General features: G+C 56.0%; 1 protein-coding gene across 7 annotated transcripts in view; it reads right to left on the minus strand.

Moving 5' to 3' along the window:
• Nucleotides 1–1148: 1148 nt before the first annotated feature.
• PPARD (peroxisome proliferator activated receptor delta) overlaps nt 1149–21236 on the minus strand; it is an 82430-nt gene continuing 62342 nt past the window's right edge. For 3 of the 7 annotated variants that reach the window (XM_045835212.1, XM_045835226.1, XM_045835215.1), the window contains 6 exons: nt 16392–16622; nt 7103–7257; nt 6148–6286; nt 4639–4841; nt 4029–4479; nt 1149–3290 (listed from right to left, as the gene is read on the minus strand). In XM_045835212.1, coding sequence (XP_045691168.1) covers nt 3043–3290; nt 4029–4479; nt 4639–4841; nt 6148–6286; nt 7103–7257; nt 16392–16521 — 1326 coding nt within the window. In that variant the 5' untranslated portion in view covers nt 16522–16622 and the 3' untranslated portion in view covers nt 1149–3042. Of the gene's footprint in view, nt 3291–4020; nt 4480–4638; nt 4842–6147; nt 6287–7053; nt 7258–16391; nt 16623–21236 lie in introns of those variants that run through there. The other 4 variants (XR_006785261.1, XM_045835208.1, XM_045835232.1 and 1 more) reach the window with 4 other exon arrangements.

Consider the following 21236-nt stretch of genomic DNA (forward strand, 5'->3'; position numbering starts at 1 on the left):
TGACCACCACCTTAGTCTGTGAGTGCCCCCCCACCCCACCCCACCCCGCCCCTTGGGCCGCTGCGTGCACTTTGTGCTCATTTGCTGGCTCTTGGCTCTTCCACTTGCTCCTCCATCCCACAGGGGCTGGGAGTCTGCAAACTACATTCCCTAGACTCCCTTAGCTATTTTTTTTTTAGTGGGAGGTACAGGCAAGGGACTGGAAGACAGGGAGAAGGAAGACACTGTCCCTCCACCCCAAACTGATGGCACTTGTGGCAGGAGCAGCTGAGTTTCAGCTCCAGCCTTCTGCTCAAGTGGCCCGGTCCCAGGGCGGTGGAGCGGCAGTGGTGGTGGCCACCGGCACCCTGGCAGCCTGAGATGCACAGTGAGCGTGAACTGCTTCTAGTCAAACCAGCAGGCGGCTCGGACTCCTGGGCTTTGGCAGTGTTGGTGGGTATTTTAGACTCGGTGGCCTCCTGACAACATTTTCTGTCTAGCCCTGGGGGTGAGTGGCTTCCTGCAGTTACCAATGCCTGGATCTTTCAGTCCTTTCAATATTTTTGTAACGATGCCCTAGAGTCAACTCCCCACTTTGGAATATTTAGCAATGAGTGTTTTCTGGCTGGACAAGCACCAAGATGCAGCCTGACCTTGCTTCACACTGCAGGCAAGCCTACTGGTTGCCAAGGGCTGGGTGCCCTGGAGTCTCTGTGGAGACAGCACCCCAGAGAGTAAAGGAGAAAACTGGGGCGTTGGCAAAGGAAGAAAACCCTGATCGTTCGTGTGGGCACCAAACTGACAGTGAATGACAGGCTTTGGGTTTGCAAGGCCCACATTCTGCTCTCGGCCCAGGGTGGACAGCCACTCTGAGACCCTTCAGAGACCCTCCCCCCGGCCCCGGTCTGTCAGAGCGTGTCTTTCTGCCTTACACCCGCAACTCCCTGCAGGGTAGGGGTGCATCCTCTCTGTGCTCCGCAGCCCTTGCTGACAGAGGAGCAGCAGCGAGCAGCGGAGTGAGGGGAAGCCGGGGAGCGCCCGCCAGCCAGACTCTGCTGGCCCCCCAGTCCCACTTGCCCGACTGTCTCCGCCCCTGTGCAGCGGGCACGGAGTGGGGAAAGACACATGAGCCCCCCAGAAAAACACGCGGAGAACTGAGTCAGCCTAAGTCAACTCTTAAATAATTAGTTCCCATTTATTTAAAGTTCCACCAGTCTGTGTACACTATTTATATTAAAAACACAGAAAACGGGTGCTCCTAGCAAAAATATACATTTCCATTTTGGAGATTGTTTGGACACTGAGAAGAGCTGTACTCTCAGCACTAAGGCGGGAGGGGACCCCTGCCCCGCACCCCTGGTCAGCCATGGGTGGGATGGGAGAGGGAAGAATCTTGCCGGCAGGCAGTGATCCTGGGGCAGGAGGGCCACAGCACCGGCAGGGACCGACTCGGGGTTTGCCCTTGCTCTAGGGCATTTCCCACCAGGGCTGCAGTCAGACAGAAAGGCCCCTTTCCAAGGAGGATCACAGGACCCAGGAAGCCTGGGCTCTAACCCCAGGTTCTCAGAGATCCTAGTCAGCCCCTCCCCACTCAGGCCAGCTCCCTTCCTGCAAAGGCAGCCTGGGCCCGCCCTCCTGCTCAGACAGCGCAGCAGCTGTGCTTGAGCAACTTGTCTGTGGCACTGAGGGCACCGGGAGGGGTGCGGAGGGGCAGGGTGCAGAGGACCCTGACACTAGGGGCTGTGCGGGGCGGGGCGGGGGGTGTTACAGGTGACCAGCTGGGCTGAATACCGGGAAGGGGAGGGCAGCAGAGCTGCTGGGACAGATGTCTCAGTAAATAGGCTCAGTTCATCCCCGGCATGTTCCCCTGCGAGCAGGTGCTGGGCTGACTCACAGTACACGGCTGCTGACCAGAGATCTGGCCCAGCCCTGGGAGTGGGCTCAGCTCTGCCTGCCCACCTAGAGGCCCCTCTGGGCGCAACCCGCCTGGGGGTCGGGGGCTGCAGATAAAGTGAATTCAGTGCTTGTGCTGGAGTGGCGGCTCCAGGAGTGTGTGGGGCATGAGCGTCTCCCGCCTGGACAGAGGAACTGTTGTGGGTGAGGCCAGGCCTGGCCCTGAGGAGGGAGGTGACGGCCATGGCGCTGACAGGCGGGCTGAGGCTGCTGCAGACGGGTGGGCAGGTGAGTGCTGATGGGGGGCCACCCCCGAGGCCTGCTCACTGCTTCCCCACCAACCACTAACTCCCTTGAGACTCGCTCCTCTTCATGGGGGTGTGGGTTTCCCACCTGCAGGGAACCCACCTCCTTCCAGGCTGGGGACTGGTCCCCCAGCAGCCAGCGCAGGGGCCATCAGCAACACTGGCCTGGAAGACAGGCGAAAAGAACAAAAAGCGTGTTGGTGGGAGCAGGGCCGGAGGGGCTAGGGGGCGCCAGCCTCAGCCTTGGGAGGGCCGACGGTCTCAGGGAGGCACCCTGGCCTTCAGGGCAGGGGCACAGTGACAGGGGCCACTGCTGAGCCGGCCCAGGTGCTGTTTGGCTTCCCCAGGAAGCTGGGCCCAGGGCTTAGTGTTTCTCTGGAGGGCTCCAGTCCTTGCTGTGAAGACGGGGGCAGCATGGGGCCCCTGCCCCCAGCAGTGAGGGTCGGTGCAGAGGGCTGGCCCCGCTCCCTCCACACCGGGGCAGGGGCGGAAGCAGAGGTCCTGTTCTATGCTGCTGGTGAAATGACACAAACTGTCTCAAAGAGAGAAAGAGGCACACACGGGGACGGGGAGAAAGGGAGGGCAAGGGAGGAAGGAAAAGGGAAAGCTATGTGAAGGAAGAGAAGGAGCAAAGACATTAGAGAAGAAAGAGGAACTGAGAAAGAGGGAGAGGGGGAAGGGAAATTGGGGAGCGAGGTGAGGGTCTGTTCACGTGAGGGTGTGCGCCCGCTGCCTGGGCAGCGGCGCTAGCTGAGCCCTCGGGGGCAGCCAACAGGAGCGTCCCATGGTGGCCCCGTCCCGGCGAAGTCCGCCTGCCCCTGGCTCCCGGCTCCCAGAGGCCTGCTGGGAGGCCTGGGTGAGCCCTTCAGTACATGTCCTTGTAGATCTCCTGGAGCAGGGGGTGCAGCGAGGTCTCCGTCTCGGTCTTCTTGATCCGCTGCATCATCTGGGCGTGCTCGGTGACCAGCTGCCGCAGGTCAGCCATCTTCTGCAGCAGCTTGGGGAAGAGGTACTGGGCGTCGGGGTGGTTGGCATGCAGGTGGAACTCGAGGGCACGCAGGATGGTGTCCTGGATGGCCTCCACCTGTGACACGTTCATGAGGCCTGGCCGGTCTGTGGGGACACAGGCAGAGGTGTGGGAGGGAGTGGGCACACTCCGGGGGTCTCAGAAGGGCAGAGGAGCTCCCCTAGCCCACCCTGCGTGGGGGACCTGGCCCAGGGGCAGCAGGCCTCCTTACTGTGGCGGCCCCAGCTCCGTCCTGCCAGCGATCGCCTCGCTGAGTGCCCTCAACCCGAGTTTTCCTGACCGGTCAGTGCAGCGTCACGGTTACGAGACTCACTGCCTGATCCACACCCTGGCCCTGCAGGACCAGTGGCGAGGCTCTAGGCAAGCCCCTCAGCCCCTGGCCTGTCCCTCCCCTGTAACCCGGGGACACAGGAGTGCCTGTGCACAGGGACAATGTGAGGGTCAAATGAGGGACCGGCTAGGGAAAGGAGCTAGGACCAGGCCTGGCTCGCAGTAGCTCCTGGCCGCTGTCAGCATGATTCGTATTACAATGACTGTGTTGGAACAGAAAATGTTGGTAAAACACAGAAAACTTCACTGCCACCAGAAACAGCCCCTATCGCCATGCTGGTGCATGTCCCTTCGGTCTTCTTCCTGTCTCACCTGCACCTACGTGGGACAGAGCTGCCCCCCGATGTACGGTTGGTGCCTCGCACGACCCAGTGCCATCATCACAAGACGCTGCCCCCTGTGGCTCCCGCTCAGTCTCAGCGCCCTACAGGAGGGCCCGGCCCTCAGCGGGGCTGGCTGTGTTGGGCCGGCCCACCGGCCCCACCCTCACTTACCTCCACACAGAATGATGGCCGCGATGAAGAGAGCCAGGTCACTGTCATCAAGTTCCAGGGCATTGAACTTGACAGCAAACTCGAACTTGGGCTCAATGATATCGCTGAAGGGCTTGCGGAGGCTGCGCAGAAACTCACGGGTGACAAAACCAGTGCCGTTGGCCACCAGCAGCCCATCCTTGTTGACAATGGAGGCCAGCATGGCGAAGATGGCCTCATGCACTCCGTACTTGAGAAGGGTCACCTGGTCGTTGAGGAAGAGGCTGCCGAAGCTGGGGATGCTCTTGGCGAACTCGGTGAGCTCACGCACAGTCTCCACCGTGGTGCACTGGCAGCGGTAGAAGACGTGCACGCTGATCTCCTTGTAGGGCGGCAGGCCATTCACCAGCTGCTTCCACACCAGGCCCTTCTCTGCCTGCCACAAGGTCTCGATGTCGTGGATCACAAAGGGCTGAAAACCAGGCCCCATTAGAGGCCAGGCCCCAGGGCCCCTGCCCATGTGCTCCCCATAGCCCCTGGCCGTACAGTGGAGCTGGGGAGAGAGGGGTCTGGTTCTCCCAGGAGTTAGGCGGGCAGCCTTGGGGCCCGGAGCCAGGGCGGTGACACTCACCGCCGTGTGGCTGGTCTTGCCGGTAAGGATACCACGGGCCTTCTTTTTGGTCATGTTGAAGTTTTTCAGGTAGGCGCTGTAGATGTGCTTGGAGAAGGCCTTCAGGTCAGCCACCTGTGGGTTGTGCTGGCTTCCCTCACTCGACGTCAGCCCTGCCACCAGCTTCCTCTTCTCAGCCTCCGGCATCCGGCCAAAGCGGATGGCTGCACGGGGAGCAGGGGCGACAATCGTCAAGGAGTCCACACAGGTGCCAGCCCCTCTGACCTACTCACCCCTCTACAGGTGCGCTGGCCAAAGATGGAGACACATATTTTAAGCCCAGGGCCCTCAGAAGCCCTAGGGGCAGCAAGCTGGGATGTTGGGGAACCCCTCCAGGATGGAAGCTCTAGGGGTACAGGACCCTGTCTTCACAGTGCAGGGCACACAGGCCCTCACTCAGAGCGACTGCCCTGCATTGCTGGAGGGAGGCGGCGTTGCGTGACAGCTGGGAAGACGGCCGTGGCACCAGAGGCCTGGGCCCGAGCTCCAGCTCAGCAGCTTGCTGACAGCCCTGTGACTTCAGGCAGGCTGCTTTATCTTCTTTTTTCATTAGGAAAATGGGGCTGACACTTAAATCTCACTGGCTTATCAGAACAATTAAATAATTCCTATTGTAAGCACTTAAAAACTGCAGTCATTAGCAAGGGAACAGGAAACAAGTCCAGCTTCTCTCAAGAAAAAGCGAGAAGAATTCAGTCAGCTCTGAGGTCTCTGGGAAATGCCCTCACTCAGCCAAGGAACGGGGCTCGGGCAGATATGGACTGAGGGGAGGGGTCAACCCCCAGGCCTGCCAGGCGCTACCTCCTGAAAGAGCTGCAGCCAGAGCGCTCAGGTCCTGCCACCCTCTGAGATGCAAGGCAGTTAGGGTATCTGTGGGTGAGGACATTTAAACAGCAGGCTCTCCCTGACCTCTGGGGGTCTGAGCCAGAGGGGCAAAGAGGAGGCAACACCCTTCCCTGTGGGGTCTGAAGACGAGACTCTGCAGGAGGCCGAGAGCGCAGGGCAGGGCAGGGCGTCTCCCGGAGTGGCTGGCTTCCAGGACACTCCTGCCTTGCTCCTGGCAGCAGAAACACGTGGTCACTTCCTGGCTCCCACCTGCCCTCCATAACCAAGAGGGGCTGAGGGGATGCCAGGCCTTTGTGGTGGCCTTTCATGCTGTGCCAGGCCACCTGAGACAGCCTTGAGGTCCTGGGGGTGGTGTTTCCAACAGCAGTGGGGCTGGGGTCAATTCCCACTTCCCTCAAGGCCAGAGAGGTGGTGACTGCCCTGGCCTGGGACCCGTGGTGGACACTGGGCAGCCTGGGGGAGGCAGATCTTGGGCCGGCTTGTGCTGGCTCCAAGACTCCGAGTCCAGAGCAGCAAGGTCAGCAGCTGACACTTGGCAGCACCTACGGGTGCCAGGCACAGCTGAGGGCGCCCCCTTTCTAGGCTCCCTGAGACCGGCTCTAAGCTGCCCAGGTCGGCTCTCACCGTTGTGCGACATGCCCAGCGCCAGGCATTTCTGGAAGCGGCAGTACTGGCACTTATTGCGGTTCTTCTTCTGGATCTTGCAGCTCCGCTCGCACTTCTCGTATTCCAGCTTCATGCGGATCGTCCGCCGGAAGAAGCCCTGAGGGACGGTGCACGGGGAGGAAAAGCCACAGGGAAGGGACAGCCTGAGGGCCTGCTGCCCACCGGGGCCCCGCTGTGCACACAGATGTAAAAGTCCTGACACTCGGAAGGAGTGGGGGAATCTTCTGGAGGGGAGTAGAAGGGAGGTAAACAGCAACACACGCATCTGTGCTCACCAGGAATATTATCCCGTAGTTGCTTTTTTAAAATAGTTAAAATAATACACCACATTTACTTTAAATACTTCTTTGTTAATTTGGTAAACTGTACCATGACTAACTTGATTTATTCCTAATTGTAACTGGTTCTATGTATTTTTCTAGGTTTAATAAAATAATGTGAAATTTTGATGGGTGTGCAGTTAGGAGGAAGAACCCAAAAGCACCACTAAACAAAAAAGAAATGTAACGACTCCCCACCCCCCCAAAGAGTTCCCTTCAGGCTTTGGAGTGCAGACACCCCCGACCTCGGGAAGGCTCAGGAAGACGCCTCAGCCCAAGCCCTGGGTTTGGTCCACCTGTCTTTTCCAGCCAGGTCCCCAGGGGGCGCATGCAGCCCAGGGAGCCCAGGTAAGTGGCTGGATCAGCACTGCAGGTGGCCAGCAGGGCAGCCCTGACACGGGAACCCCTCTCTCCAGCAGGACCGAGAGCGGAGGCTTGGAATGGGCCCCAGACCCTGGCGGTGGCCCGGGCAGGAATTCCACAGTGGGTATATTCAGGGACCTGCCCCCTTGGCAGGGAAAGCCTTTTTGGCAGGTTAACTTACCATGTGACCACAGCCCTGCCAGCCAGCCAGCACCCCCCGCTGCCCATACCTTGCACCCCTCGCACGCGTGAACGCCGTAGTGGAAGCCTGATGCCTTGTCCCCGCACACGCGGCACTCCATGTTGAGGCTGCCACACGGAGCCCCGTCGCAGCCCGTCTGCAGCTGGTCCAGCAGCGAGGGTGGGGAGGCACTCCGGGAGAGGTCTGGGGACACAATGTGGGGGCTTCGCGTTCTGCCGGGCTGGGCCCGTGCGCCTCTCTCTCACGGCCTCAGCTCAGCTGAGAGCTGTGTGGCTGTAGAAGTCAGCCTTTCTGAGGACCAGTTTCTTCACCTAGAATGTGGGGTTAGACAGCTTCTCTGGGAGGATGGCACCTTTCCCAAAGCGTTCCCCCAGAGCTGACCCACAGCAGGTGTTCCAGAAATGGTGGCGGCTACTGCCTGGGGCAGGTCGGAGCCCCCCTGGGCTGAACTCACCCTCAGGGAGGAGAGGGTGTGGAGGGATGGTTGTGTCTGGGGAGGGGGAGGAAGCAGACGGAATCTCTTCAGATTGTCCCTAGGAAGTGGCCCTGTCGGGGTCGTGTGGAACGTGTTTTGTGCAGACGGCAGAGTGCAGACCTCTGCCGAACCCGCTCCACCCGGGAGATCTGATTTGTGCACGGACTCCAGGGATGCTGGTGGGGCAGGTCCAGCCCGAGGCCCAGGATGGCCATGAGTGCGGCCCAACACAAACTCGTAAATTTATTTAAAACATTATGAGGTTCTTTTTGTGATTACATGTCACAATGTATTTAACATGTGGCCCAAGATAACTCTTCTTCCAGTGTGGCCCACAGAGACCAAAAGGTTGGACTTCCCTGCAAGGATCTCCCAAGAAGCTGAAATTCATTCCCATGAAACTTGCTCATGTAGAAAGAGTGCAGGTATCAGTCACACTGACTGGGCAGCACACTGAATTTCCACGAGTGTTTTTCAATTAAACGTATGGATGTTTAAACCAGGTGCTGAGTGTCGGCAAGGAAAGCAGTCGGCCGCGGCTATGGCTTCAGGGTACACACACCGTCAGGCGACCCAGTAAGAAGTGCCGGGAGCCTCTCCTGAATCCCTGCCTTGGACACGCGGAGGTGAGGGCATCCCTCGGAAAGGGGACCTGCACTGAACCCCCGTCTCCTGACCGCCAGCCCAGGGCTGCGTGACCCGCGCTGCCTGCCCTGCCTCTGTCGCACTTGCCTGCCAATCTGCTGTCCTCTGCTCTCTTCCCTGGTGACCGAGCAACACCCTCGGGGTCAGGGTCCGAACCTCAAACCAGGGAACTGGTGGGTTAGAGCGGAGAGCTCTAAGGAGGACCCAAGCCATGGCAATAAGCCCAGACTTAACACTTTCTGCTCCGCAAAAGAGCCAATTTTCCTCACCATGGAGTAACCTCCGAACTGCACTCCACTTCTCCTACATCTCCCTCCCACTCCCCTCCTCCCCTGAGGTCCCAGGAGCACAGGAGGAAAGCCTCCAGTCTCCGCCAGCCCCCATCCCGGACACAGAAGGGGAGCACATGCACCAGCCCACAGCAGAGGACCCGGCCGCCTGCTCCCCTCCAGACGAGGGCAGGGGTAACAAAAGTCTTTGGTTCCTAAAACGCCCTGCCCTGTGCCAAAGCCTTAGCTCCCAGTCATCTGAGGGGTGTACTCCGCCCCTCACCCCAGTCCACTGATAGGGAAAGGGGAGTGGGCTCTGAGACTGCAGCCTGGGAGGAGGGGGAGGCCACTTTGGACTGCTCTGTAACCTTTTTTGGGTAAATTTAAAGATTTTATTTATTTAGAGGGGAAGGAAGGAAGGAGAGGGGAAGAAACATCAATTGGTTGCCTCTTACACACCCTCAACTGGGGACCTGGCCCACAACCCAGGCATGTGCCCTGACTGGGAATTGAACCCATGACCTTTTGGTTTACAGGACAATGCCCAATCCATTGAGCCACACCAGTCAGGGCTGCTCAGCAGCCTTGACACACCCAACGGCCTGTGTATTTCCGCCATTCTGGAGCCCCAATAGAATGTAAGGACCACAGGGCAGACACTCAGTGACTGTGGAATAAGCAGTCCTCGAGCTGCCAGGGCGTCCTGGCCTCAGCACCACTCCGCTGGGGGCAGCGCTGCCACTCCTGGAGGCATTAAACTGGGGCAGTGGAAGTCACATTCTCAGTTGCTGGGAGGAGAATGAGGCAGTGCAGAGACCCTGTGTAGAGACCGGCGCAGATGCTGGCCGAGGGGCTCCCGGCACTTCCTCCCCCGGACCGTGTGGTCTGTGTGTATGGGCACTTTCCCCTCGGAGCTCCAAGCCCCTTCCACAGGCACCAGGCACCTCAGAGTGTGCCCACCTTTCAGTGCTTCCCCGTTCTCCTGGCCCCGGGGCTCAGCAGGTGTCAGTCGTTTGGCTGCTCTTGGTGCTGCATGTAGCAATGCCACCCTCTCTTTCTGCCTGCTGAAATGCATTCAGCGGACATTTGATGGGCACCTGCTGTGTGCAGGGCAAGACCCAGACCCTGCCCTCGACTGGATGAGGTAAGAAAACCACAGCACACCGCAGCAAGTGGCCACACCGTCCAGCCAAGGGGCAGGCGGGGTGGTGCAGGGCTGCGAAGGAGCCGCCACCTGGGCATGAGGTGGTCAGGGAAGGTGACTGCTCCCCTCTTTAGCTCAAGGGTGCACGCTCTGGATGACCTCCAAGCCGGCTTCCAGGTGCTCGGAGACAGCAGGCGCGGAATAATGCGGCTCAGAAGCCACGCAGCCCAACGTCAATCAGTGTCCTGTGCTCACCACACAGCTCCACCCACTGCGCCTCAGTTTCCCGCTCTGTCAAAGAGGGATGGCAATGGTACCTGTCTCAGAGTCGCCTCACTGTGAAGCACACAGGAGTTAATACAGAGAAAGCTCTTGAAACTTAGAAGTGCTATGTAAATATCAGCGTATGAGGGGGACCCCCAAAACCCAGAATTTACTTATAAAAAATTATTTATTCTTACATGTTTAAACTTCAGTCACCTTCAAAGTACTCTCTATTAGATGCCATCAATACACTTATTGAGATTTTTTTCCCCACTGCTCAAAAAAGGTTTTGAACTTGATTTTGATGCCGTTTAGTGCTCCTGCTGTTTTTTGTCTCACTTTTTCCACACCAGAGAAACATTTCTCTTTGAGGACTTTTTTCATCCCAGTAAACAAAAAAAAATCACTCAGGGCAAGACTGGGTGAATAGGGAGGGTGGGCGGTGCATGAGGGTCATGCTATTTTTGGTCCAAAACTACTGAACACTCAGTGCAGTGTGGGCAGATGCGCTCATTATGAAATGGGCAAATGCATTGCAAGTCTCCAAAAAAAATTCACTGAGGCAGAGTGCAGCCTCTCACAACACCACCAGCTGGTACACTAATACAGAAGAGTTCCTAGAACACTCACCTAGCGGGCGAAGCCTATGCTACAAGGGGCCCGCCCTCCAGATGATAAATCTGGGTTTTTCTGGGTCCCCCCTCATAAGTTCAGGTGATGCTCACTAGAAAGCTGCGATCTCGCAGTTTCCCAGCGGTGTGCCCCACACAGATAGGGACTGCCCTTGCCTCTTCTCTTCCTTCTGGTTATCTCTCCCCTCACCCCCCACAGCTTCACAGAAACCCAGGGTGTGTGAATATGTGGAGGGGATGTCTCTCTGCTGATGAGGCCTGGAGCACCCCCGGGACGAGACCTAGCCTCCTCTCGTGTCATCTGGCCGGCTGCTGGTCCCTGGCTCAGGGGGTCAGGACTACCCCAAACCCTGGAAGAAGCCAAGATGCCCAAGCCCTACTAGCCACTTAGTCAGCCAGGGCTCTGGGTGCTGAGGAGAGAGCCGGGGTGGAAGTCACAGAGGGGCCTCAGTCGGCGGGGGACCCGGGAGACGTCCCGCCCCAGGTGGTGGACAGGAGCAAGCTGCCAAGCCTGAAAGCAGTCAGAGAGGCCTGGCAGTCTCGGTGATAAGGGCAGCCCCTGCCTATTTCAGGGGAATAAGAAAACACTAATAACTGACACACAAGGCAGAGAGAGGCAGGGGAGGGGAGGTGCTGGGGTGAGCAGAAGTGTATACACCCCACAGGGAGAGCTTTTGCTGAGGTGTGTACTGGGGATACTGAAGTGATGGTAACATGGAGGTGAGTTTTCCAAAGATAAAGGTTCTGTTTCTCCCTGATTAACCACCTGGCTTAAGGGTTCACCCTCAAATCGCCATCACATCCTACCTGAAAGCAATGATGGCAGGGTGGCCGCATTCTAGGGAACAGGTTCTGAAGGCCCCCTTACCTCCCATGAGCTCCTAGTGGGAGCCTGGGGTTCCGAGGCCCTCCTCCACACCAGCAGCCCCTGCCTTGGTGCCCCTCCCCATGCCAGGTGGAAGGGACCCTAGGCTCGCCGTTTAAAGGCCATGTGCCTGCACAGCCACTCTGCAGCCAGCCCGGCGCCCTCCTCTGCTCTCAGGACATGCACTTGCTCGCCCTGCTGGCCCTCTCATGGGCCGGAAGCCCTGCCTCTGACACTCTAGCCACATGCTGTCTGACCCTGCCCCCCAAATATCTCCTACCTTTACTACCCCCAGGAGAAGAGGAGAAAGGACCAGCCTTTATGGGTCACCCACTAAATGCCAAGCATGTTACAAGTGTCTGTATGCCTGTCAGTATCATTTCCTGTCACTTTGGAAGATAGTACTGCACCATGTAAAGATGAGGAAACTGAAGTTCCGTGTGGTTATAGGATCTGCCCAAGGTCACCTGCCTATACTTGGTGGGACTGGAACTTGAACCTAAACCTGACTCTCCTGCAAAGGCTGTGTGTCTGCACCAATCACATCTCTCTTTTAGCACGTGCCTGCTATGTGCTAGGCACTCCGCTGGACTTTACATTATTAATCTCGTGAACCTCAAGACAACCCTTCCTTACCCCCATTTCATAGGAAAGAAAAGGGAGGCTCAGAAGGCTAAGTTACATGCCGACAGTGGCTCTGATGGTTAGTTTTGTGTGCCAACTTGGCCAGGCCATGGTGCCCATGGTGCCCAGTTTTTGGTCAAACACCAGGACAGATGTTGCTGTGAAGGTATTTTTCATATGTGATTAACATTTAAATCATTACTCTCCATCAGGTATGTAGGCCTCCCAAAGGAAGAAGGAATTCTGTCTCCAGATTGCATTTGGACTTGAGCTTCAATATCAACATCCCTCTGGCCTGTCCTACAGAATTTCAACTTGCCAGCCCTCACAAGTGCCTGAGCCAGTTCAAATCTCCCACACTTTCTCTCTCTTTCTCTCTCCCTCCTTCTCACTCTCTGTATAAACACACACACACACACACGCACGCACGCACGCACACACACCCTATTAGTTCTGTTTCCCTAGAGAACCTTAACACAGTGGCACTCGTGTGCAGTGTGCAGGGGTAAGGCCTAGAGAACCTTAACAAAGTGAGACTCGTACCCAGCCCTTGGGGCTGAGGCCTTACCCCTGCACACTACAACACCCCACACTTACAAACGCGTGTTCACTACCACCAATCAACCGTTTGTGGTTATGATAAACAAGACACGTCGCTGCTGAGGATGACACTGTGCCATTGTTTGTTGTTGGACGCAGCATAACCACTACCCCTCACCCTGAGAGTGAGGATCTCTGATTACAAGTTCAGCAAACACACCGTTGACCTTGCTGACGTCACTCCCATACGTGGCTGAGAGTGCGCGGCCTCTCTCTCTCCATCGCTGGAGGTATGCTGTTGTCAGCCCTGTGACGGGAGCTAGGAAGGCAGCCTTCTCTGTTTACTTTGCTGGCAGAACCCCACAGGCAAACAGCTTCTGAAGCCAGGGCCAGTTCTGCAGGACTCGGGGGCTGGGTCAGCCAGCAGCCTCCTTACTTCGGTTGTCCTGTTTGCCCGGGCTGTGGGCTCCTCAGGGCAGCTACTCGGGCTGCTCCTCCACTGAATGGCTGCCTGGGTACTCACCAAGCATTTGCTGAGTGAGGGGAGCTGCCAAGACCAAGAGGAAGGACACTGTATCTTCTCAGCCCCACACTCAAGACCCCAGCCTCTTTGTCCATGTGACTGGGACGTTCATCACTGGAGCAGGAGGGGACAAAGATAGCAGCATGCTGTGAGCACCAGCTCCAGCTGCCCCTGCCCCTTTCCCCCCACCCAGCTGGGGAACCCTGGCCATGTGAGTTTCCTTGACGCTGAGTGCTAACGATGAGGCCTGCCCTGCCTGCCTCCCAGTGGGAGAGGGGGAGGGGTTGGGCAGCTGCAGAGCTGGGTACAGAGATGCACGTCAGTGCAGAACCTCGAGCGTCGAGGGCAGCAAACTGTGCAGCCTTCCTGCTGTGTCAGGCTCAAGCTGCATCCATCCTCATGGGTCTCTGAGGGGACTCCAGAGGTCAAAGCCATAAATTAATGGGGTGAGGCAGGGAACCAGCAGGTGCTCAGACCTGTGCTGTGTTGGACAGCACCACTTACTGCTCACCTGGCAGGCCCTTGAGGCGGGCAGGACGCAGCCTTCAAGGGGGAGAGACTGTGGCATGGAGAGGGCCGCAGCTCACATGGCTGGCCTGGGAGTCCTGCCCTGGCGTGTGTGATCCTCAACACAGACAGGAGGAGGCGCTGCTCCAGCGCCCCTCACCTGCCAGGCTTTTTAAACTTTTATTTTTTAACTTTTTAAATAAAAGCAATATAATTGCTTTTTAAAGTATGGGAGTATTCCAGGCTTGTTGGGGGAAATGCCTAAGGGCATGCAGTGTCTTATGACAGATGCTCTCCACCCACGACCCCTCCTGTGAGTCAGCCCGGCTCGTCCCCTGTGTCCACTCCCCTAGGGCCTTCTCGGGCACAGAAGGGTTTTAAACAGAGGGACCTGCAATCTGTCGGGAACTTACTTCCCTGCCAGCACATACAGACCCACCTTGCCCTTTTCAATGACTGGAGCACCCCACAGTGCGGCTCTACCACAGTGCACACACCCAGTTCCCACGGACGTGCGCTGTCCATGTTTTTGCTTTCCGAACAGTGCTGCGGGAAACACGTGCGGACGTCTCTCTGCACAGTGAGCCAGAGTTTACAGGGGACACGCTCCCAGGAGAAGACTGGGGCTGAAGGAATGCACAGGAGAAGTGCTGGCTGCTGCCGAGCTGCCCGTGCCCCACGGCGGCGGGAGGCCAGGTCCTCCCGCTCTGGCCAACACCGTCCTCCCTGCCAGCCTCATCTGGGGATATCTTCTTTGACCGATGAGTGGACTGAAAAGTGTTTCTTGTTTTCTAGCCATTTGCATCTGTCCTGCTGAGAACTGCCTGCTCCTATCTTTCTGTCAGGTGGTTTGTCTTAGAGACTTTGTGGGAAATTTTATATACCATGTCTTTAACATGCAGTGATTATGTTAACCCTCCTTTTTAAATTACTGAACAAAGAAGTCCTTCTACCCCCACTTCACTGATTCATTGATAGATGGAATCTATCAAACACGGGTGGCTGATATCTCCCCGCATGCCCCAAACCCCACCAATAAAACTCCCTGGATGCCATCCCTGCACCCACCTGGCCCTGCCCGTGCGCCAAGGCCCCGCACTCGGGCCTGCACGTGACCAGCAGCAGCACCTGGGGGGGAGGTGGTCCCCACAAGGGTCTGTAGGAAGCCCCAGGGCAGCACGTTAGTCTTCGGGTAACTTCTGTGTGCCTGGGCCCAGACACAGGGACGGGGTGGGCCAGGGCAGGCAGTGAGGCCACAACCCTGGGCCCTCTCTTCCCTTTCACTGTCTCTTGACGTCCTCGGTGACGTCACTTGCTCATTCTTAGCCCCCAGGGTCTTCCCTCTGGGTCCTGACCCTCCTCACCTGTGTCAAGCTCAGAACAGTATGTTGTTACCGACCAATGACTGATCTCTCCTGGCTGGGTCTCCAAAGCCAACCCAGCCAGCAGCCAACCAACAGGGGGAGGTTGCCCTGGACCAGGGGTGTCACACTCGTTTTCACTGGGGGCCACCCAGCCTCGAGGTTGCCTTCAAAGGGCTGAATGTAATTTTAGGACTGTATAAGTGTACCTTATTCCTCAACTAGAGTCAAGGAGCTCGGTGCTGCCACTGGGTAGAAACAAGGTGTTGGGCCGGATAAGACAAGATGGAAGGCCTTGTGTTTGCCACCTGGGCCCTAGGGGGTGGGGAATACCTTCTTTTGGGTCCTAAAATCACATAAGCCTGCTTTGGTCACTCCGGGGTATCTGGGTGGGGTCAGGGGGCCCGGGTGACAGCTCTCCCCTCACTCTACCCACCATGTGCCCTGAAGAGGAAGAAACTCTGCAAAACCCCAGGACTTCCTTGCAGGTTCACAGCAGCATGGCTCAAGGATTTGGGGCTCTCTTAGGTGCCGGCCCAGAAAGGAGGCTGTGCTACCTCAACAGCATCCTGTCCCCCATCTTAACTCAGACACCATCCACCTCCTTCTCCCCACGCAGGCACAGGGGTCCAGGACCCATCCAGATGAGACAGGCCTACTCCTCTGCCCGGACTCAGCACCCAGCTCAGGGCGTCCCCTCCTGGCAGTATATCCTGACCCCGAGGTCCCCCTGAGGGAGGGAGCAAGGATCAACTGGATGCAACTCACTCAGGTAGAGGGAGAGAAGAGCGGCTGGGAAGATGGGGCAGGGAGCAGGGAAAGCCAAGGGCCGAGAGAGGTGGATCTGGGAGCCCTTGCAGGTGGACACAACCTCATGATGAGGAGGAGGAAGATGACAGAGAGTACAAGGTACCAGAGGAAAACGTCTACACTGCGGCTGACAGCAGACAGGTAATGGGGAACCAACAAGTGAGACAAGAGCAGCTAAAATCTGGCTGCACAAAAGTATTATTATTACAGTTGTTCACACTGACGGCTCAGCACTTATGCCTAATCACGGCGCAGCTCGGTCAGGTGTACAGTCAGCAGCTGATCAGCTGAGTCGTACATTTTGAGGGATCATGACAATCACAGGCACAGTGACCTTTCCAGCACGCTGTTGATGCAGCTGGGTCCCAGATCCCTTGTGGCAGTAGTGGAGTGATGACAACATGCAAGGCACATGCTAATTCAGGTCGTTCTCACAAAAGCCCACGTATAGACCCATCACATTCCTCATGAGCCCCGCCTGTTTCACAGAAAGAAGAGGGCGGCTTGCCCGAGGCACTGTTGCTGATGAGCGGCACAGCTGGGTACGAACCCAGGCTGCCCGGCTCCAGGCCTTAACCGCTCTGCTGCTCTGCACTCCCACGAGGCTGTGTGTGGACGGCCATGGCCCTCCGCCCTGTGTCCACCCACCCCTCCTCACCTGTACAACTGCTGGAAGGAAGTGAGTGCTCTGGTCCTCCATTGAGCTCTGGGGCTCCTTGGGTCTCTGCCACTTCTTCTTTCTCCTCCTCTTCCCAGACCTCAGGGGCTTCCTCCGGTGGCTGCTCCATGGCTGACTTCCCCTCGGCGCCACGCCTGCAGGCCAGGTCATAGCTCTGGCATCATCTGGGTCTGAACGCAGATGGACCTCTACAGGGCAGTTCCCGTCAGCCTGGCCAACGGGGAAAACAGGAAGACGATGAGAGGGTGGTGGGCGTGGGCCAGAATTAAGGGCGACCATCTGGGGGGACCCTATGGAGTTCCCATTCTGTTGCCTCAGAGCAGGAGCGCCTCGCCCCGCAGTGTGATCCCATGGTCTCCTCTCCCTGATAAAAGTCACTGCCCCTCCCGCCCCTCGCCCACTGGGCTCTTGCGGCAGGTCTGTGGGACTCAGAGCACTCTTCATCAACCAGCGAGGGGTGACACGCCCCGTGCCACCTTTCCCTGCCTCCTCTGGGGTACTCTGTTCTTCGGGTTCCTGAATCTTCAGGAGACACACAGGAATGACTTGGGGGGCTTTCGAACGCTCCAGTTCCCCTGGAGATCCTGACAGGCATCATGCCTCCCAGCCCCTGTCCTGTCCCCACCAGACTCACGCCCAGGAACCACTGCTCTCCGAAGCCACCCTTCGTGAAGGGAGTGTTCGGGTACGGATAAAAGACATGAGTCCCTGCTGGGCTCAGTCACGACGGACAGCGGCCCTGCAACCAGACCCTCAGTGGCAGAGCCATCAGGCAAAGGGGAAACGTACTCTGTCCTGGAATCTTCCCGAAGGTCAGCTGTTAGATGGTGACCCCCATGTCTACGATCACCCAGGAGGAGACAGTTCCCACCCTCAACAACTAACATACTGCCCACAAATGCCACAGTCAGAGGTGGTAAGATCCTGAGGTGCTGTGGGCAAGTCTTCCCGGCATGGAGCAGGAGGAGATGCCCCGAGATGGGGAGGGTCTTGACCAGGGGCGGTGGCATGGAACACCTCTTGGGGATACAGCTTGAGAAAAGACTCAGAGGCAGCACGGTGAGGAACGGTGGGGGATCCTGTTGGCTGGGGAGTGGGTTGCAGTAGGAGAGGATCTGGTGGGATGGCTGGGGAGATGGGTTGTATCCGGGCATGTGCTTCAATACGCTGGCCCTGGGAGTGAAATTGAACTCTGTCCCACATCAGGGCAGGCCTGGAAGGCTTAGGAGCAAAAAATAACTGCTTTATGGAGATTCCAGCATCTGTGGAACCCTTATCTCGGATGTCCCCATGCAGCTCAAATTCAACCTATCCCAGCAGGATCCACCATCTTCCTCCAAACCTTTCCTCTGCAATTCCTACTCTAGTGACCCACGTGCCCATCCATCCACCTGCTTAGCAGAGCCAAAAGGCAGGAGTCACCTGAGATTCCTCCCTCTCTCTCACCTTGCCCTAGGCTTGCAAATGTGCCTACACTGGAATCCTGGGGAGTTATTATAAATATGGGTGTCTGAACCCATCCCCCCCAAATCCTCATCTAATTGGTTTGGGAGCAGCTTGGACACTGGTATTTTTATTTTAATTCCCCTGGTGGTTATAATCATTCCTCTCCATCAGGACTTCACCGTCCCCTGCTTGGACGGACACGGTACCCTCTCAGATGGTCTCCTGAAGGCAGTATGGAAACTCAGCCCTAGAGTCTAAGAGTTGGGGAGCTATAAATCTGTAGGTCTGGGGGCATCCTTGTTGGTCCCAGGAAGGGATTCAGTTCACCAAAGGAGGAGGCAGTGACACATCGAGAAAGGACTGAAGAGCCACCAGGGCAGACAACGGGGCAGTGGGTGGAGGCAGGAGAGACTCAGGACAGCCTTGTGTCTCAGAGCCATGGGAAGGGCTGTCTTTCGGGGGAAGGGGTCTCCCCAGCTCAAATTCTGCAGTTTTAAGGGTGATAAACTGACACCACTGGATTCAGTGACTGTGAGGTCGTCAATGACCTTGTAAAACAAGTTTCAGAAGACACCCTGACTGGTGTGGCTAAGGTGGTTGGGCATTGTCCTACAAAGCAAAAGGTTGCCAAGTTCGATTCCCAGTCAGGACACATGCCTGAGTTGCAGGTTCAGTCTCTGGCTGGGGCCCTTGGGAGAGGCAACTGATAGATGTTTCTCTCTCTTTCTCCCTCCCTTCCCCTCTCTCTAAAAATAAATACAATCTTAAAAAAAAAAATCCACATCTGAGGGTATATTTACAAGTTTCTGCCAAGTGGCTGTGATGGAAACCCGGGCTCTGAAGAATTCGTGGTAGCAAGGAAGCTGGGAAAGTGAATGGAGATTAATTTTTTGGTGACTACACCAGGGAAAGAAATTTGTAAGAGCACACTAGATTGAGAAAGTAGCAAAGCCAGGAAGAGATTTTTTAGAGCAGACAGGACTCAAAGAAGCTGTGGACAGAGCAGAGGTCTGCGGAAAAAGACAACTGGGGAGACTGAAGGAGGGAGGCCAGGGTAGATTGACTGACAGGAGGGGAACAATTCAAGGGGCGGGGCGAGGAGAATACAAAAGTGCATCCCTGCGGTGTGTGAGGGCGGGTGAAATTCCTGTGAATGGCCTCGGTCTGAGCGTAAAAGATGGAACTTGAAGAAGGTGAAGGGCTGGGAGGAGCCACTTTGGCAAACAGGACAGGGAATCAGCTGGAAGGAATGAAAAGAATTATAGGAAAGTTACAATAAGCGAAACAGTGTGGCACTGGCATGTGAACAGATAGTCAATGAAAGAGAACACCAAAGTCCATAAGTGGATGTGAACACGCGTGGAACTTGATGTGTTACAAACACGGCCCTGCACATCCAGGGGGAGGCAGGACCTTCAATGAACGGTGCGCATCTGGAGAAACTAGGTTGGCCGCTACCTTGCACCTTATACCAAGACGAGAACCACACGAATCAAAGACTTGAAAGTTAAAACAAACATACATGAACTATATAAATAGTCTTGAGATGTGGGAATAGATAAGAATGATGCTAAACCCATAAAATTTTATGAGTTAAAAGATTATGGGTAAAAATTAATAAATATGATTACAAAAAATGTAAACTTTCTACATGGTAAAAAACCACAAGAAAAGAGCAGACAATAAATTGAGAAAAGCATATGCCACTCTCATCAGACAAAGGGCTAGTTTCTCTAAAATAGCTCCTACACACTAATAAGCAAGAGACCAGCAGTGGATAGAGAAATGCGCCAAAGGTATAAAAAATGTATATAGGAAAAGTATGCCTTTGACTCATAAACATGAAAAGATACTCAACATCCTTCCTAAAAGAGAAATGCAAATTAAAACAACACTGGAATATAGTTTCCCAATCAGATTAAAACAAATGCTAACACGTCGTTGCTAAGCACTCGGGGAAACAACCTCACATCCCTGGTGAAAGGGAAACTGCACAACCTCTGAAGAGGCTAATTCGGCTGCAACTATCCAAATTGCAGGCACACATTCCCTCTGACCCAGAAACACCCCTTCTAGGTTAAAACCTAAGCTATATCACTTGAGCAAAATAACACAATATATTAGTACAAGGTTATTTATTACAATATTATTTGATTCATAAGAGGTAGGGAACCACCTAAAGGCCCATTAATAAGGGACTCATTTAATAAATCATGATATGGAAACACGGAATTCTACGCAGCCACAAAGAATGCTGGCATTATGGACTGGTAATGAAGTCAGATATACAAGGGAAAATTTCAAAGGTACCAAGATATCATACATAGAATGTATAATTTCCAAATTATTACAGTAGAATGGGAAAACTCAGGAAAGTTGTGCAGAATTCCGGCTCTCTGACCAAGAAAAGCCTCCCCGACAGGGAACTGTGCAGACAGGACAACTCCATGCAATGCAGGGCGGTGGGCTGGCTCCCGGAACAGAAAGGGGACGGTGGTGGAAGAACTGGTTAAGTTCCAAACAAGCCCTGCTTACTGAGTTAATGGTACCGTCCGGTGTCCACTTCTTAGTTTCCGGAGGGCACATGAAACGATAGCGCTGGGGGAGGCGGGATGACGTCCCGCAGTGGGCGACCGGAGGAGGAGCCCGGTCACTGAGGCACTGCGGAGCTGCTGAACTGGCCCCGGGAAGCCCACCCCCAGACTGCCTGTCAGGTGGGAAAACTGAACGCCTGTTTGACAAGCACCGTGTGCCAGATTTCCAGCACACGCAGCTGAACACCCTCCTAAGTGAGACAGGATAAAGGTCACTCAGCCAAAGAGGAGATGAAGGCCGTGGGGAGGGGTCAGTGACAGCACTGGGAAAGGACGCTGATGATCAAGAGCAGTCAGTGGATGTTGTGGCGTGTATCAAACTATCTAAATAACTTCACTGCTATCCAAATAACAAGGGCCAGAGACACTGATTCTTCATGTTCCACAGAACGGAAACGTCTGGAGGTGGAGGAGTCAGGGGCAGGTGAGGGAAGAGACACCCTCAACCGGCCCTGTGGCTGACGGGCCACGGGAGGTTTTTGAGGAGCAGCATCAAGAGGACAGGCAGCAGGTGACACAGGGCCAGACAGCACGATGTCCGGGAGCCATGAGCACAGCGGTGGCACTGGCCACACGGAAAATGGGATGAGACTGAAAGACAGAACGCACTGTTTGGGATCCGTGCAGCTTGGGTGTCAGTGCACACTGGGAGAAATGCACACCAAGCTGTGGTGACGAGGGCAAGGGAGAGGGGGGACATGAAAATTTGGGGGTCCCCCTAGCAGGTGGAAACAGAGGAGAAAAAACTACAATGCTACACATTCCCACAGACCCTCTGAGTGAC

This window comes from Phyllostomus hastatus, unplaced genomic scaffold (assembly GCF_019186645.2).
Source record: "Phyllostomus hastatus isolate PE091 unplaced genomic scaffold, TTU_PhHast_1.1 phas_contig_1048, whole genome shotgun sequence".
NCBI lineage: Eukaryota > Metazoa > Chordata > Mammalia > Chiroptera > Phyllostomidae > Phyllostomus > Phyllostomus hastatus.